This window comes from Giraffa tippelskirchi, chromosome 12, assembly GCF_054371585.1.
Source record: "Giraffa tippelskirchi isolate mGirTip1 chromosome 12, T2T-mGirTip1v1.2.pri, whole genome shotgun sequence".
NCBI lineage: Eukaryota > Metazoa > Chordata > Mammalia > Artiodactyla > Giraffidae > Giraffa > Giraffa tippelskirchi.
The window spans coordinates 13344009-13361271 of record NC_137286.1 but is presented as its reverse complement, the minus strand read 5'-3'; the positions used below and the strand labels follow the sequence as shown (position 1 = coordinate 13361271).

General features: G+C 40.4%; 1 protein-coding gene and 1 non-coding gene across 12 annotated transcripts in view; one reads left to right on the top strand and one right to left on the bottom strand.

Moving 5' to 3' along the window:
* Positions 1-755: 755 nt before the first annotated feature.
* TRNAD-GUC (transfer RNA aspartic acid (anticodon GUC)) lies at positions 756-828 on the top strand. The gene has a single exon. It is a non-coding gene; the product is annotated as a tRNA-Asp (tRNA).
* A 15506-nt stretch (positions 829-16334) lies between these two features.
* Positions 16335-17263, bottom strand: part of PPP4R3A (protein phosphatase 4 regulatory subunit 3A) — a 35618-nt gene continuing 34689 nt past the window's right edge. For all 11 annotated transcript variants that reach the window (XM_081548275.1, XM_081548265.1, XM_081548266.1 and 8 more), the window contains one exon: positions 16335-17064. In XM_081548275.1, coding sequence (XP_081404401.1) covers positions 16954-17064 — 111 coding nt within the window. In that variant the 3' untranslated portion in view covers positions 16335-16953. The remainder of the gene's footprint in view (positions 17065-17263) is intronic.

The window sequence follows — 17263 nt, the reverse complement described above, 5'->3', positions numbered from 1 at the left end:
CTTGGACTGCAAGCAGATCCAACCAGTCCATCCTAAAGGAGATCAGTCCTGGGTGTTCATTGGAAGGACTGATGTTGAAGCTGAAACTCCAATACTTTGGCCACCTCATGCGAAGAGTTGACTCATTGGGAAAGACCCTGACGCTGGGAAGGATTGGGGGCGGGAGGAGAAGGGGACGACAGAGGATGAGATGGCTGGATGGCATCACCGACTCGATGGACATGAGATTGGGTAAACTCCGGGAGCTGGTGATGGACAGGGAGGCCTGGTGTGCTGTGATTCATGGGGTCGCAAAGAGTCGGACACGACTGAGCGACTGAACTGAACTGAAGAGGAACAGAAGGAGTTTTATTTGAGCCAAACTGAGGGCTATGGGCTTCCCAAGTGGTGCTAATGGTAAAGAACCCACCTGCCAATGCAGGAGACGAAAGAGACTTAGGTTCAATACCTGAGTCAAGAAGATCTGGAGGAGGGCATAGCAGCCCACTCCAGTTTTCTTGCCTAGAGAATCCCACGGACAGAGGAGCCTGGTGGGCTGCCGTCCGTAAGGTCGCAAAGTGTCAGACACGACTGAAGCGATTTAGCATACACGCACGGACACGAGGACAATAGCCTGGAAGACAGCCTCTCAGATGACTGAGGAAATGCTCCAGAGAAGCACCGTTTCAGCGGTTTTATGTCTTGTCAGAACAAAGAACATCAAACACATCAAGGATACATTCCTTCAGGGTTTCAAAGAAAAACACATCGGTACTTCCCTGGTGGTCTGGTGGCTAAGACTCTGTGCTGTCAATGCAGGGGGCCCAGGTTCAATCCCTGGTCAGGGAACTAGCTCCCACATGCCACAACTAAGACCCAGCACAGGCAAATAAGCAAATGCACACACACAGTGAGTCAGTGTGGCCTTGGCACCTGGGAAAGGGAATCATCCTGGAAGGAGGAACAGCATGGGTTTCTCAAGAATGAGGCATTTGATCTTTATTTTTAACATAGACATTCTTTACTTCTGCTCAGTGCCCCCTTTTCTATAATAATTAAAGCAGATTTCCAGGGTGTGTTCGACAGGCCACAAACAGGCTGTTTTTGTCAGCGTAAAATTAAAGTTAACCCATGAGTAAGCCAGAATGACTTCCTCATACCTCAATATGTGAGAATATCTTTGATCACAGCTTTCAGAATCACATTCCTTCCCAGTTGTGTTAAGTCTGCCCAGGCTGCCATAACAAAATACCACAGACTAGGCGGCTTAAATTGCAGAAATATATTTTCTCACAGTTCTGGAGTCTAGAAGTCCAACATCAAGACGCCAAGGCAAATTTGATTTCTGGTGAGTGCTGATGTCTTCTTGGCTCATGGGTGGCCACATGTCACTGGCCTCGCGTGGCCTTTCCTCTTCACACGTGCAGAGAGAGCGCCACTGTTTCCTCTTATAAGACATCAGCCCAGTCAGATCAGGAACCTCCCCTATGACTTCATTTAAGTATAATTACCTCCCTAGTTCCAAATGCAGTCACATTGTGGGTGAGGCTTTAACATTTGAATTTTGAGGGGAGACCGTGTAGTCTGCTTCCCTGGTGGCTCAGATGGTAAAGAATCTGCTTGCAATGCAGGAGTCGTAGGTTCAGTCCTTGGGTTGGGAAGATCCCCTGGAGGAGGGCATGGCAACCCACTCCAGTATCCTTGCCTGGAGAATTCCATGGACAGAGGAATCTGGCTGGCTAGAGTCCATAGGGTCACAAAGTGTCGGCCACGACTGAAGCAACTTCCACTTTATGTTACCTAATCTAACCTTCAATGCCAATCAGTGCTCAAGCTTTAATGGTATACACTCTGTGAGGTTCAGCATTTAATCTGCTTTGTAATTCAGCCTCTCACAGCACAAGGGTCTGGGTTTCATTTTCTGCAATGTTGGCTTTACAGATATAGGAGAAAATGATCTCTTTCCGGCAGACATAAAAGCATTTGAGTGATTTATGTGGAATTTGAACTGGAAGTTTGAATTCCTGAGCCTATCTTGGTCTTTCCCTACTTTGTTCAGTGAAATTACGAACAAGCAGCCAATCTTCATGATATTTCTTCGTTTGACAGAAAATGTTCCGAGGTACCGTATACATGATTGCCCAGAACCTTGCCTCTTACAAGTATGTGATTAGAAGTGTCCATTGGTGATATTTTGAAAATCTCCATGCCACCTCATACCACAGACTATTTGTGCATTCTTTACTTCTGGAAACTGAGCCATTAATGCCTTTAAGTCTAATCAGATAAGAGAACCAATTGCAGAAATCTTAGATGGATTAAATTAGAAAATTTATCCGTAAGATTCTGTTCTCTAAAATGACTCTTGCTACCAAAACCTTTATTAGTTTGCTAGGTCTGCCATAATGAAGTACAACAAATTAAGTGGCTTAAACACCAGAAATTTATTTTTTCACAGTCCTGGAGGCTTAAGTCCAAGATCATAGTGTCAGTAGGCTTGGTTTCTATTGAATCCCCTCTTCTTGGCTTAGAGATAGTTGTCTTCCCTCTGTGTATATCTGTGTCCTAGTATCCTCTTCTTAGAAGATGCCAAATATGTTGGGTTAGTTGTTCAGTCACTCAGTTCTGTCCGACTCTTTGCAACCTTGTGGACTGAGGCACACCAGGTTTCCCTGTCCTTCACTATCTCCCTAAGCTTGCTCAAACTCATGTCTGTCGAGTCAGTGATGCCATCCAACCATCTCATCCTCTGTCTTCCCCTTCTCCTCCTGCTTTCAATCTTTCCCAGCATCAGGATCTTTTCCACTGAGTCAGCTGTTTGCATCAGGTAGCCAAAGTATTGGAGCTTCAGCATCAGTCCTTCCGATGAATATTCAGGATTGATTTACTTTAGGATTGACTGGTTTGCTCTCCCTGCAGTCCAAGGGACTCTCAAGAGTCTTCTCCATCACCACAATTTGAAAGCATCAATCCTTCAGTGCTCAGCCTTCTTTATGGTCCAACTCTCATATCCATACATGACTACTGGAAAAACTGTAACTTTGACTAGAGAGACCTTTGTCAGCAAACTAATATCTTTGCTTTTTAATACGCTGTCTAGGTTTGTCATAGCTTTTCTTCCAAGGAGTAAATGCCTTTTAATTTCATGCTACCGTCACCATCTGCAGTGATTTTGGAGCCCAAGAAAATAGTCTGTCACTGTTTCCATTGTTTCCTCATCAATTTGCCATGAAGTGATGGGACCGGATGCCATTATCTTCAGGGTTTTTTTTTATTATTATTATTTTTATATAGTATTTATTTATTTATTTTAATTTATTTTAATTGGAGGCTAATTACTTTACAATATTGTAGTGGTTTTGCCATACACTGACATGAATCAGCCATGAGTGTACATGTGTTCCCCATCCTGAACCCCCTTGAATGTTGAGTTTTAAGCCAGCTTTTTCACTTTCCTCTTTCACCTTCATCAAAATGTTCCTTAGGTTCCTCTTCGCTTTCTGCCATAAGAGTGGTTATCATCTGCATATCTGAGGTTACTGATATTTCTCCCAGCTTGTGTTTCATCCAGCCTTGCATTTCGCATGATGTATTCTCTATAGAAGTTAAGTAAACAGGGTGACAATATACAGCCTTGATGTACTCCTTTCCCAATTTGGAACCAGTCCATTGTTCCATGTCCGGTTCCATCTGTTGCTTTTTTTTTTTTTTTTAATCTGTTGCTTTTTGACCTGCATACAGATTTCTCAGGAGGCAAGTAAGGTGGTCTGGTATTCCCATCTCTTTAAGAATTTTCCACAGTTTATTGTGATCCACACAGTCAAAGGCTTTGGCATAGTCAATAAAGCAGAAGTAGATGTTTTTCTGGAATTATCTTGCTCTTTATATGATCCAACAGATGTTGGCGATTTGATCTCTGGTTCTTCTGCCTTTTTGAAATCCAGCTTGTACATCTGGAAGTTCTCAGTTCATGTACTTTTGAAGCCTAGCTTAGAGGATTTTGAGCATTACTTTGCTAGCATGTGAGATGAGTGCAATTATTTGGGAGTTTGAACTTTCTTTGGCATTGCCCTTCTTTGGGATTGGAATGAAAACTGACCTTTTCCAGTCCTGTGGCCACTGCTGAGTTTTCCAGATTTGCTGGGATATTGAGTGCAGCACTCTCACAGCATCGTCTTTTAGGATTTGAAATAGCTCAACTGGAATCCCATCACCTCCACTAGCTTTGTTCGTAGTGCTGCTTCCTAAGGCCCACTTGACTTCTCACTCTAAGATGTCTGGCTCTAGGTGAGTGATCACACCATCGTGGTTTTCTGGGTCATGAAGATCTTGTTTGTATAGTTCTTCTCTGTATTCTTGCCACCTCTTAATATCTTCTCCTGCAAAAAGCAACTAGCTGCTGAACAACCATCAACAGGAGAATGTTGGATCCCACCAAAAAAAGATACCCCATGTCCACGGGCTGAGGAGAAGCCCCACCGAGATGGTAGGCGGGGCGCAATTGCATTTGAAGTCAAATCTCAGACCCGCCAGAGACGCTCAGAGGGTGCAAACAAAACCTTGTGTGCATCCAGGACGGAGAGAAAGGAGCAATGACCCCCACAGGATCCTGAGCCAGACCTGCCTTTGTGTGTCTGAGTGTCTCCTGCGGAGGCACACATCAGCAGTGACCTGCCGCGAGGACAGGGACTCTGGCTGCAGCAGACCTGGGAGGTGTGGCATGTGGCCTGAGTCTTCTTGGAGGAGGTTTCCATTAGCCCCACCATAGAGCCACCTAGCAGGTGACCCACAAACTGCAGAACAATTATACCAAAGAAGTTCTCGCACTGTTGCGAAAGTTCTGGGGCCCACAACAGATTACCTAACCTAGGGATCTGGCAAAGGGACCAAGAACCCCAAAGGAAACAGACTCTTGGAGGGCACAACAAAAACTTGTGCGCATTAAGACCCAGGAGAAAGGAGCAGTTGGCCCCACAAGAGACCAAGCCAGACTTGCCTGTGAGTGTCCCGGAGTCTCCGGCAGAGGCGTGGGTCAGCAGTGGCTTGCTGTGGGGTCAGGGACACTGACTGCAGCAGTCCTGGGAGCCATGACATCCTGGCATAAGTCCTTGTGGAGCCGGATCATTACCCCTACCACAGTTTGGCCTCAGGCCAAAGTACAAGGAGGAAACACAGCCCCACTCATCAGCAGAAAATTGGATTAAAGATTTACTGAGCGTGGCCTTGTCCACCAGAGCAAGACCCAGTTTTACCCACAGCCAATTCCTCCCACCAGGAAGCTTCCTCAAGCCTCTTATCCTCATCCATCAGAGGGCAGACAGAATGAAAACCATAATCACAGAAAACTAACCAAACTGATCACATGGGTCACAGCCTTGTCTAACTCAGTGAAACTATGAGCCATGCCGTGTAGGGCCACCCAAGACAGACGGGTCATGGTGGAAAGTTCTGACCAAAGATGGTCCACTGGAGAAGGGAATGGCAAACCACTTCAGCATTCTTGCCTTGAGAACCCCATGAACAGTACAAAAAGGAAAAAACGATATGTTGGGTTAGGACTCACCCTAAAATGTGAGTCCTAACATTTTCAAATGTTAAACAACCATGCATTCCTGGGGTAAAACCCCTTTAGTCATGGTGTCTAGTTCTTTTTATTTATTGCTAGATTCATTTCTTAGTATTCTGTTGAGAATTTTTATTAATTTTAATTTAGTTATTTTAATTTAGTTATCTTTTGAAAGCGCCAGACAGCCACAATCTGAGATACTCGGGCTGAAGACTTTATTTTCCAGGTCTGGGGAACATGGCTCAGCTAATAACAGTATCCTTGATGAAAGTCAGTTGCCCATAGAGATGTGGTTTTACTGCTGAACTCTGGATTCTCTTTCATTGATCTGTATTTCCATATATTAGTACCACACTCTCTTGATTATTGTTGCTTTCTAGTAAATTTTGAAATCTCAAAGTGCGTGTCCTCCTACATTGTGTTTTCTTTTTGAAGATTGTTTTAGCCATTTGGGGCTTCCCTGATGGCTCAAAGGGTAAAGAATCGGCCTGCAATGCAGGAGACACAGATTCAATCCGTGGTTCAGGAAGATCCTCGGGTGGAGGAAATGGGAACCCACTCCAATATTCTTGCCTGGAAAATCCAATGGACAGAGGAGCCTGGCAGGTTAATAGTTTAAAGGGTCACAGAGTCAGCCATAACTAAGCATGCACATTGCATTGTGGTTAGCCATTTAGGGTCCCCTGCAATTCATATACATTTCATAAGCAGCTTTTCAGTTTCTATAAGGAAGTCCGATTGGGGATTCAGATGGGGATTGCATTGAACCTGTAGATCAGTTTGAAGAGTATTGCGGAATTTACAATATTGCCTTTTAATTCATAAGTGTGAGAGGTTTCCCATTTATTTAGATCTTTCTTTCTACAGTGTTTTATAGTTTTCAGGTTATACACTCTGCTTTTCTTTTGTTCAATTTGCTCCTAATTTCACATACCGTTGTAAACGGAATTGTTTTCCTTTTGTACTGTTCATTGCAAATGTATAGAAATAACAGTTGATTTTGTTTATTGGTTTTGTATCTTGAAACTTTGCTGAACCCATTTATTAGTTCTAAGTTTTATAGTGGATTCCTTAGTATTTTCTATATGTCATATTGTGTCATCTACAAATAGTTTTGCTTTCTCCTTACCAATCTGGATGCCTTTTATTTTCTTGCCTAATTGCCCTGGCTAGAACCTCCACTACATGTTGAAGTAACAAAAAGATATCCGGGTCTTGTTTTTGATCTTAGATGGAAAATATTCTTTCATCATTAAGTGAAATATTAAGCTATAGTTTTCTGTAGATGTCCTTTATCAGGTTAAGGAAGTGTCCTCTCCCCAGAGTGTTGAGGGTTTTTTTATCATGAAAGTGGGTTGACTTTTCCCAAATGCTTTTTTCTACATCTGTGAAGATGATTGTGTAGGTTTTGTATTTTGTCCTTTCTATGTGGTAGTATTACACTGATTTTTCAAATGTTAAACAACCATGCATTCTGGGGTAAAACCCCTTTAGTCATGGTGTCTAGTTCTTTTTATTTATTGCTAGATTCATTTCTTAGTAGTATTCTGTTGAGAATTTTTATGATCATATGTGCAAGATACTGTTTTATAGTTTTCTGGTGATATCTTTGTCTGGATTTGGTATCAGGAAATACTGGCCTCATAGAATGAGTTGGGAAGTGATCCCCCTTCTTCTGTTTTTGGGAGGAATTTGTGACAAATGGGAGAATTCAGTTTTGAAACCATTTGGGCCATATGACTTTTCTTTATGGGTAGTTTTTTGATCACTAATCCAGTCTCTTCATGTATTATTAATATATAGATCTGTTCAAACAGTCTAGTGCTTTTTTATTATTGGTATAATGACACATGACATTATATGAGTTTCAGGTATACATAAGTCGCTCAGTCATGCTATTGGAATTCTGGTAGGGATTACAATGAATCTGTAGATTACTTTGGGTAGTATGGACATTTTAACAATATTATTTATTCCAGTCCATGAATGTAGGCTATCTTTCCATTCATTTGGGTCTTTAATTTCATATGCCAATGGTGCCAGTTTTACTTTACTTTCTGATTTGGATGGCTCTTACTTCTTTTCTTGCTTAATTGTTCTGGCTAGGACTTCCAATACTATATTGAATTAAAATGATTAGAGTGGGCATCCTTGTCTTGTTCCAGATCTTAGAAGAAAAGGTTTCACCATTTTACGATTGCGTATGAGGTTAACTGTGGACTTGTCATATACGGCCTTTATAATGATGAGGTACATTCCCTCTATATTCATTTTGTTGAGAGTTATTGTAAATGGCAGGAGGAGAAGGGGACGACAGAGGATAAGATGGTTGCATGGCATCACTGACTCAATGCACATGAGATTGAGTAAACTCCAGGAGTTGATGACGGACAGGGAGGCCTGGCATGCTGCAGTCCATGGGGTTGCAAAGAGTTGAACATGACTCAGTGACTGAACTGAACTGAACTGATCATAAATGGGCTTCCCAGGTGGCGCTAGTGGTAAAGAACCCACCTGCCAAAGCAGCATACGTAAGAGATGTGGGTTCAATCCCTGGGTCGGAAAGATCCCCTGGAGGACATGGCAACCCACTCCAGTATTCCTGCATGGAGAATCTCATGGACAGAGGACCCTGATGGGCTACAGTCCATAGGATCTCAAAGAATCAGGCATGACTGAAGTGACTTAGCACACAGCAGCACACATTATAAATGGATGTTGAATTTTGTTAAACCCTTTTTCATCTATTGAGATACTCACATGATTTTTATCCTTCATTTCATTAACGTGACTTAACACATTTATTTATAGATGTTGAACCATCTTTGCACCTCAGGAATAAATCCCATTTGACCATGGATGTGATCCTTTTAATGCATTGTTGTATTTGGTTTGATAATATTTTGTTGAGGATTTTTGCATCTATGTTTATCAAGGATATGATCTATAATTTTATTTTTGTGTGTGTGGTATCCATCTCTGGTTTTGATATCAGGATAATGATTAAATGAATTAGAAATGTTTCCTCTTCTAAACTTTGACAAGTTTAAGAAGGAATGGTATTAATTTTTTTTAAATGTTTGGTAGAATTCACTAGTGAACCCATCTGGTCCTGGACTTTTGCTGGGAAGTTTTTGATTACCAATTCAACCTACTTGCTAATAATTGGTATGCTCAAATTTTTGTCTAATCTTCCTGAGTTTATGTCTTACTGTGATTTTGTCCATTATTCAGTCAGTTCAGTTGCTTAATCGTGTCCGACTCTTTGCGACCCCATGGACTGCAGCACGCCAGGCCTCCCTGTCCATCACCAACTCCCGGAGCTTGCTCAAACTCATGTCCATTGGGTCGGTGATGCCATCCAACCATCTCATCCTGTTGTCCCCTTCTCCTCCTGCCTTCAATCTTTCCCAGCATCAGTCTTTTCAAAGGAGGCAGTTCTTTGCATCAGGTGACCAAAGTACTGGAGTTTCAGCTTCAACATCAGTCCTTCCAATGATCATTCAGGACTGATTTCCTTTAGGATGGATTGGTTGGATCTCCTTGCAGTTCAAGGGACTCTCAAGAGTCTTCTCCAACACCACAGTTCAAAAGCATCAATTCTTCGGCGTTCAGCTTTCTTTATAGTCCATCTCTCACATCCATACATGATTACTGGAAAAACCATAGCTTTGACTAGATGGACCTTTGTTGGCAAAGTAATGTCTCTGCTTTTTAATAAGCTGTCTAGGTTGGTCATAGCTTTTCTTCCAAGGAGCAAGCGTCTTTTAATTTCATGGCTGCATTCACCATCTGCAGTGATTTTGGAGCCCAAGAAAATAAAATCTGTCACAGTTTCCCCACCTATTTGCCATGAAGTGATGGGACCAGATGCCATGATCTTAGTTTTCTGAATTTTGAATTTTAAGCCAACTTTTTCACTCTCCTCTTTCACTTTCATCAAGAGGCTCTTTAGTTCTTCTTCACTTTCTGCCCTAAGTGTGGTGTCATCTATATATCTGAGGTTATTGATATTTCTCCCAGCAATCTTGATTCCAGCTTGTTCTTCATCCACCCCAGCATTTCTCATGATGTACTTTGCATAGAAGTTAAATAAGCAGGGTGACAATATACAGCCTTAATGTACTCCTTTCCCGATTTGGAACCAGTCTGTTGTTCTATGTCCAGTTTTAACTGTTGCTTCTTGACCTGCCGACAGATTTCTCAGGAGGCAGGTAAGGTGGTCTGGTATTCCCATCTCTTTAAGAATTTCCCACAGTTTGTTGTGATCCACAGTCAAAGGCTTTGGCATAGTCAATAAAACAGATGTTTTTCTGGAACTCTCTGGCTTTTTTGATGATCCAACGGATGTTGGTAATTATTCCTTTATAGTCCTTTTCATTCCTTTAACAGTGTCCCGACCAAATATCTTGCATTTCTGATTTTTGTAATATGAATCCTCTTATTTTTCTTGAACAATCAAGTGTGTGTTTTTTTTCCTCCACTGTAATCAAGTTTGCCACTTCCAGTAGTGGAACTGCTTGGTTTCACAGCTGTTCTGAATTGGTAGAACTACCTAGCTGGTACAGCTGAGGGAGTAATGGAAGGCGGGCATGGGAGTGACCCCAGGCCCAAATGCCAGACTCTCACTTTTTAACATAAAGATTCATCAATGAACTCTTCTCAATTTGTTATATGCCTTTGGCTAATTTCCAGAGTCCTGACTAGTTGGTTTTGACAATTTTTAAATTGTCAGTTTTTAAATTAAATACTTAAAAAAATTTAAATACTGTTTTTAAATTAGTTTTCATGGGGAAGATTTGCCAAGTTCATCATGTTGCCAGTGCTGAATGTATATTTTTACCCAATATTTTGGGTATTGACAACCCCTGCCACTGTATAGACTGAATTAACTCCTGAAAATGGATAATTTTAAGTTATAAAGACAAAATCATCATAGCCATTTGCCTCCATTTTGGACTATATTAATATATTACATAGCTACCATCTATTGAATATTGGGATAATTGCTTTATCTACACACACACACACACACACACACACATTCATTCTACGGTCCTCACACTTGACTTGTAATGTTACTCTCATCACAGACAGGGAAACCAAGCCTTGAGGAACTTGTCTAAGGTACTCAGTAGTGGAGCAAGAATTCACTGAGGCCATTCTGACTATGCTGTTGCCATTATACCTGTTTCTGCAGTTGTTCACCACTTCCTCCAAGGAAATGTGTTCTTGCTATCAATTTGATTCAGACAGTTCAGTCACTCAGTCATGTCCGACTCCTTGCGATCCCATGGACTGCAGCACACCAGGCTTCCCTGTCCATTACCAATTCCCGGAGCTTGCTTAAACTCATGTCCATTGGGTCAGTGATGCCATCTAACTGTCTCATCCTCTGTCGTCCCCTTCTCCTCCTGCCTTCAGACTTTCCCCGCATCAGGGTCTTTTCCAGTGAGTCAGTTCTTCACATCAGGTGGCCAAAGTACTGGAGTTTCAGCTTCAGCATCAGTCCTTCCAATGAGTATTCAGGACTGATTCCTTTAGGATTCACTGGTTTGATCTCCTTGCAGTCCAGGGAACTCTCAAGTCTTCTCCAACACCACAGTTCAAAAGCATCAGTTCTTCAGCATTCAGCTTTCTTTATAGTCTAACTCTCACATCCACACATGACTACTGGAAAAACCATAGCTTTGACTAGACGGACCTTTGTCGGCAAAGTAACGTCTCTGCTTTTTAGGCTGTCTAGGTTGGTCATAGCTTTTCTTCCAAGGAGCAAGCATCTTTTAATTTCATGGCTGCATTCACCATCTGCAGTGATTTTGGAGCCCAAGAAAATAAAGTCTGTCACTGTTTCCACTGTTTCCCCATCTATTTGCCATGAAGTGATGGGACCAGATGCCATGATGTTCATTTTTTGAATGTTGAGTTTTAAGCCAACTTTTTTACTTTCATCAAAGTTCTTTAGTTCTTCTTTGCTTTCTGCCATAAGTGTGGTGTCATCTGCATATCTGAGGTTAATGATATTTCTCCCAGCAATCTTGATTCCAGCTTGTGCTTCATCTAGTCTGGCATTTCACATGATATACTCTGCATGTAAGTTAAAGAAACAGGTGACAGTATACAGCCTTGCGTACTCCTTTACCAATTTGGATCCAGTCCGTTGTTTCATGTCTGGTTTTAACTGTTGCTTCTTGACTTGCAGACAGATTTCTCAGGAAGCAGGTCAGGTAGTCTGGTATTCCCATCTCTTGAAGAGTTTTCCAGTTTGTTGTGATCCACACAAAGGCTTTGGCATAGTCAATGAAGCAGATGTTTTTCTGGAATTCTCTTGCTTTTTCTATGATCCAGCGGATGTTATGTCCAGCAGAAATTTGATCTCTGGTTCCTCTGTCTTTTCTAAATCCAGCTTGTACATCTGGAAGTTCTCAGTTCATGTACTGTTGAAGCCTTGGAGAATTTTGAGCATTACTTTGCTAGCGTGTGAGATGAGTGCAATTGTGCAGTAGTTTGAGCGTTCTAATCAACTTGATTAATCAATGTGTGTGGAGCACATGTTGTGTTTCTTGAGTCTCAGTCAACCTCTTGTTCATTCTGTCCTCAACCTCCCCCACCATGTTCTAGTCTTCCAATGTAGGTCCATGAAGAACTTGAATTGGGAGGGCTTAGGGTGAAAGGTTTTCACTAATAATTCAAATCACATTCAGACCCTTTTTGAAAGCTGCCTGAGTATTCTAAAAGCCACTTTTTTTCTGGGCTCTTGGTTTTGATGGGGCACCTACTTCCCACAGTATGAGCCAAAAAGAACCATCTAGAAGGTTCTTAATAAAATTTCATTATTTCTCATCTTCTTCCAGAATAGTACTTTATAGAATGCTGTACTACAATTTGAATGATCACATTCTTCAGGCTCTTTATCAGAAATGTTATTCTTTCAGAAATGAAATGCATCCATTTTATCATTCTTATGAAGTGCTCATTGATTCGACACAGAAAATCTACCAATCTACCAACCAATCTACCTGATCATATAAACCTGGTCTTCCTTCTGGGAACTCACACCCCAAGAAATAGACCAAGATACAAAAGTTTAAACACGTTAGATAAATACACATGCAGACCAATAGATGTGAAATCACAGCCTTTGGCTAAGTCTAGCTATAAAAGCGGAGAGGGCAATGGTATCCCACTCCAGTACTCTTCCCTGGAAAATCCCATGGACGGAGGAGCCTGGTAGGCTGCAGTCCATGGGGTCGCGAAGAGTCGGACACGACTGAAGTGACTTAGCAGCAGCAGCTATAAAAGGCAGGGGTACGTATGTACATGTAAAGAACTATGACCAACACATCAGTAAGAGAATTAGAGCTGCTGGAGTTCAGGATGAACAGACCAGGAAAGCTTAAGTACAATTTTAATAGTTGTTAAAATGATTCAAGATAGGCTAATTGTATGAACCTAAAATACCCACTTTGTCACTAATCTAAGGCTCACAGGCATAAAGGAAAGGACAAAGGTCTTGAGTCCTCTCCCTTTATATCCACAAAGAGAATTTTATGGTCAAGAATGAGTCAAACTTGACTGTGTAGGGGTATCTGCTAAGACTTCCCCAGTCTGTATATTGTATGTACATTACTGTCTTTCCTTCATTTATCCAGTGAACATTTGGAGTTTCATCTGTAGGCTATGTATCATGTTAGACACTAAGTTGAAAAAGATACAACTCTTCCTTCAAGGTCAGAGTCCCTAAGTGTCAGGGGAACAGTTAGAAATGATAAATGAGTTCATCAGCAGGCAAGGCAAGAGCATTCAGAGGCACATGACATGTACACACTGCCGTATTTAAAATACATAATCAGTAATCACTAAGGACCCAGTGTACAGCACATGGCACTCTGCTAAATGTTACCTGGAAGCCTGGTTGGAAGGGGGTTTAAGGAAGGATACTTAAACCTATAGCTGAGCTCCTTCGCTGTTCACCTGAAACTATCACAACACTGTTAATCAGCTATACCCCAATACAAAATAAAAAGTTAAAAAGAAAAAAAAAAAAAGGAGGTCCATGACAGGCAGTCTTTTAGGCCACAGAACAAATGGATAGGGACATAAAAGATGGAAATTGGGAAGATGAGTACCCTAATGAATCCCAGCAGTGGTCAAGTAGGGAACTATCAAACAGTAGAAAGGTCAGTCATGTTAAAGCACATGATGTTTAGAGCAGCCAAGAGAGTAAGGTATCAAGAAGACAATGGATAGTAGCCAATGCTGCCTAGGTGTCAAGTAATACAAACTGGATAGGGTCCACTGAATTTGTGATAGGATGTGACCTACACCATGGTGGGAACATAAAGAAATGAAGCCCATTTAGCATCATGTTGAAGGAATCACTATGCCCTTGGAGATCTTACCTATGAGAGCAAAAAGGTCAAGGAAAGTTGTGTCTTCAACAAGAGTTATTTTAAGGACCAAGACATCTGACTCCAGCAGTTAGGACATTTGTCTATTTGAAGAGAGTCTCTAGTTTCCTTTCAAAAGAGCCAGGATAAATCATTAAGGCCAAAGGGAAAAATCAAACTAATCTAGCATTGAGTACCCCAGTATACTGATGACTGCCGCATTTCCTCATGTGTCAATGTCCCATATAATGGTAGACAATACTCCACCCATAAACATGTTTTTATAATCCTCTTGCTTGAATATTATGACAGTTAATACAACCTCCTATGTAAGAATTTTGAAGGTCCTAAATTTTCCCCCAAAGGAATTTTTGATATGGTAAATACTAGAGGTTGGTAACTTTAAGTTCTCCACTTAAAAGAAATCTTCCAGTGTAAACTCCTTACTATTCTAATCTGGCAAGCTTTGCAAAGGCCGATGCTTAAATTAAGAATTAAAAAAGAGGCATTACCCCCTGCTCCATGCCTCCCCTTCATTCCCAAAACTGACTTGCACACTGGGCTTCCAAAGAAAATGACATGCAGAATCTGAGTACAATCAGGTAGAGAAAACCCATCAGGCTTCATTCTATCAAAAAAATGCCGAGAAACATTTCTTGACAAGATGGATGTCAATGTTTTCTGTAACAATTATAGATTTTTTTTTTCAGAAATTGCTAGGTAATCACTGAGAGGTGAAATGTGTTTTTCCTTTTATAAAATGAGGAAAAGAACCAATAGGTATCATTAAAATATGTGAATACTTACATTATATTGACATTAGTTATCAAGATAGTATTTATACTCAAACGCATGGATTTTTGAGTCAGATGGAACTGTGTGAATTCAAGTGTTGTTTTTCTAATAATTTATTGCTAATAGTCTTCCTCCATGAAACTTTTCTCCTATTGTAGCAACTTGTATGAAGTTTCTGCTTTAGTAACCAATCTGTGCATCATTGAAAGGGCATCTCTTAACTGTTGAAGGTCAATAGTTAATACCTTTTTTTTTTAATATGCTGGACCACAATTCATGAAAATAAGGGGTGGTTCTTCCCACTACCCAAGAACTTCCAGAATACCAAGACAAGTAAGTGTTGCATGAGTCAATCAGAAAGGTCAGTTTAAACTGTATGTTTAAGGCACAGACATTTCACATGGACTTTCTAGGTAATAAAGGAAGACATAATATAATTAAGTTAGATCCTATTAAGTTTTTGTTCTCTTTATTTACAACATAAATTGATTAAAATTATTAATTACCAGAACTTGTGACCCAGAAGTATCTCTATACTGTAGTGAAATACACTTAACTCTTATAGTTAATAATGCACCCAGTTTCATTAAGAAAAAAAAGAATTAGTCAACAATAAGACTCTTTCATGACTGTAGCAAGCTGTTGATTTCTGGTTTTCTATTCACCTGTTCCATGTAACCTTGTTTTTGGTACCGCAATGTACTGAGGGCTAGCAAAGGAGCTAAGGTAGAAGCACACAGTGCTCGCTAGATTATCCAGTTCAAGTATGTGATACTTAAAATAGTATCCTTTTCCTAGATAGGAATTTTTATTCACATTTGCAAATACCTTCTTCCGTAAGTTCTAAAATCTTCACTTTAAAAAAGTAAAGGTATGTGGAACTGAGATATTTATGTTTCCTTAAAATTTTAGCACACCTAAGACAATAAAAAGAACCTATTTAAAAAATACTGTTAAGAAAGTGGTATCTGATGGTCCTCCAGCCAGGCATTTATTTAGGAACCATCAATTACAACTCCAACTGGTATTCCAAAGGGAGTAGTTAAGAAAAAGAAAAAGAAAAATACAACTAATACAACTTCTCTTACTCTTCACTTTTCTTTTATTATTCAAAAGTCAGTATGTTATTCTTAAATCATTCATCCTCAATTTTGATTTAATGTACCATCATTTTTCCCCAAGATATGAAATTTCAGAATCTCTTTGGAATACTAATTTCACGTTTATAGGTTTAACAAAACTGTTGAAATTTTAAATTCCATTCTGTTTCCCTGAATTCTCAAGACAATTGCTGATGTAAATTTTAATATAAAATATTTAGTCACAAAATAGTATTGCTTTTTGTATGCACATAGTTGTAAGATTACTTTGCTTTTGTCAATAAAAACTATACCATCTTTCATAAAACTCTAAACAAATTAAGAAATGTAGAACAAAAATTACACATGGTAAAACAGGTACCAGCACAACGTTAGGTTATATTACATCAAAAAAAATTTTAATGGTCCCAAATATATATACTCAACAACTAAGCATACACTCAGAGAAGAAAAAAAATCAAAAACAAAATGAAACAAAAAAATTATGACACAAATGACCACATCTAGAATTCCACTCAATCTTTAATCAAGTAGGGACAAATCCCCACTTAAAAAAAAAAATCTGCAGTTTGAAGGGCAAAGGGAACAGATAAAAAAGAGGAAATTTTATATTCGCCCCTCCCCCAAAGAAGTTTTCCAAACCTGTTGTAACTTGACTAAAATGTTCAGAATGTACGATTTTAAAGGCAGGTCTCTTTATACAAAGAAACTGCTGGCATTCTTAACTAGTGAAGAATTATGGCAGAAAAGCCTATTCTTCTGAGTCTCAAACATGGTCCGAGAAAGCATATTCTGATTGTAGCAACTGACCAGTCAAACCAGAGTTCCACTTACAAAACCCCCTGCCCTGTTGGCTTTTTGTTTCCATTTCCTTCCCTGAGAAAAGGGCAATGATGTGTGGTCCAAGCTGGAGAGCTCAAAGGCGTAAGTCTTTCCCCTAAATGTGTAATATCCCCTCCTCCTGCTCCACTGAATTGGCACTTGATGAGCAGAAGTCAAGTGTGCGAGCTGATCGGTGTGTCAGTCATTCACAAGAAACCACTGCTTTGTTGTAGATGTTGTAGTGGGGAGGGGTAGAGAACCAGTTTTCTCGACAGGTACTGATCACAGGCAGTTGCCACTATTATGACTCAAACTTTGCTTTCTTTGACAATGGTAGAGTGTCTTCCTTGTCGTCATCCTCATCATCATCTTCATCATCGTCAGGATAATCTACCAGACCCACGAGGCCTCCCTGTTCAGAAACAGGAATTATTTCAAGAAAAGACAAGTCTGAGTAAAGGACATCCCCCCACCCCAATATACAAACTGGTTATTTCTGGGAGGTGAGATGGTATGGAGCTGAAATTTATTACATATTTCCCAAGTTTTCCATGATAAAATTTTAAGCAGTTGATGGGACTTCCCTGGTGGCTCAGATAGTAAAGAATCTG